Raw genomic sequence first — 1,254 nt, 5'->3', positions numbered from 1 at the left:
CAGGCGTGGTGGCTCATGCCTTCAATCCCAGCACTTTCAGAGGCTAAGGAGGTTAGATCACGAGGTCAGGAGTTCGAGAGCAGTCTGACCAATATGGTGAAATCCTGTCTCTACTAAAAATACAAAAATTAGCTGGGCATGGTGGCGTGCGCCTGTAATCCCAGCTACTTGGGAGGCTGAGGCGGGAGAATCATTTGAACCTGGGAGGCGGAGGTTGCAGTGAGCTGAGATCGCTCCACCTCACTCCAGCCTGGGTGCCAGAGCGAGACTCCATCTCAAAATATATAAATAAATAAAATAAAATTGTATCAGAATACACGATAAAATGTTAATATATAAAGTTCTTTTTCCTTAAATTTTTCATGTGTCTTTCACTGTCAGTGTCTCTTCCTGGCGTCCTCCCTGTTTGAGTCATCTGACACAGTTTAAGAGCCCAGTATCTTAACCTTTGTCTCGGTTTTTGTTAAATCTGCATATGATGCTGTCGTTGGAAAAGCTTATCCTAAGCCACGAGCTTCATTTTATATAACATTAGGATGATTATTTTTTATTTATTTTCCTAGAATGTTTTTGATCACAGTGTACTGGAGTTGGATATCTAGACTTCAGTTAAAATATTAATTTGAAGTAATATTTTAAATATTGTCTTTAATACTTTTTTTTCTCTTAAAAGATTCCAGCAGAGGGAACTCTATCCAAAAAGTTGGCAGCAATAAAGTAAGTCTATAATTAGAGGAAGAGAGTCACCTTAAACTTTCTTCCTTTTTGGCTATAAAGTGAGACCAGTTCTTAACAATTTAATAGATTTTATTAATATGTGGATAATAGAGCATGCTTGACTGTTTTCTTTCTTTATTTAAGAGCCTTTAAATTTGTCACGTTTTTCTTTAATCCATAATATAAATTGTAGAGTCGTAGAAAGTATTACTAGAAAATGAGCCGTGAGAAATTTCAAGAATGTTTTTAGTGTTTGGAAAAGAATGTAAAGCTTCATGCCTAAATTTTCTCATACAGATTACAAATGCCGTATTTCCTGTGTTTTTCCAGAGATAATTCATGTTTGCTTGTGTTGTCACCTGGGTGTACTGCCAGCCTGTAACCACTTGATGTTCTCTGAGGGTTTTGGACCATACTGGTAGTGGCTTGTTTCCAATGCTCAGGGGATGTTTTTGTTCCCCATTCAGTGTCAAGAATGAAACATATGTCTCCTTGTTCACCTTTCCATATGGAAGGCTTATTTTTTTTTTTTTTTTT

The 1,254-nt window shown here is 36.9% G+C and overlaps 1 protein-coding gene across 1 annotated transcript in view; it reads left to right on the top strand.

The window, feature by feature from the left end:
- Positions 1–1,254, top strand: part of RBM34 (RNA binding motif protein 34) — a 24,284-nt gene that overhangs the window by 8,187 nt on the left and 14,843 nt on the right. Inside the window, exon 6 of the mRNA XM_017526569.2 lies at positions 674–717. Within this exon, the coding sequence (XP_017382058.1) occupies positions 674–717 (44 nt within the window). The remainder of the gene's footprint in view (positions 1–673; positions 718–1,254) is intronic.

Source organism: Cebus imitator, unplaced genomic scaffold (genome assembly GCF_001604975.1).
Source record: "Cebus imitator isolate Cc_AM_T3 unplaced genomic scaffold, Cebus_imitator-1.0 Scaffold42, whole genome shotgun sequence".
Classification (NCBI taxonomy): Eukaryota; Metazoa; Chordata; class Mammalia; order Primates; family Cebidae; genus Cebus; species Cebus imitator.
Note: the sequence above shows the minus strand (reverse complement) of the source record. Positions and strands in the feature narration are given on the sequence as shown.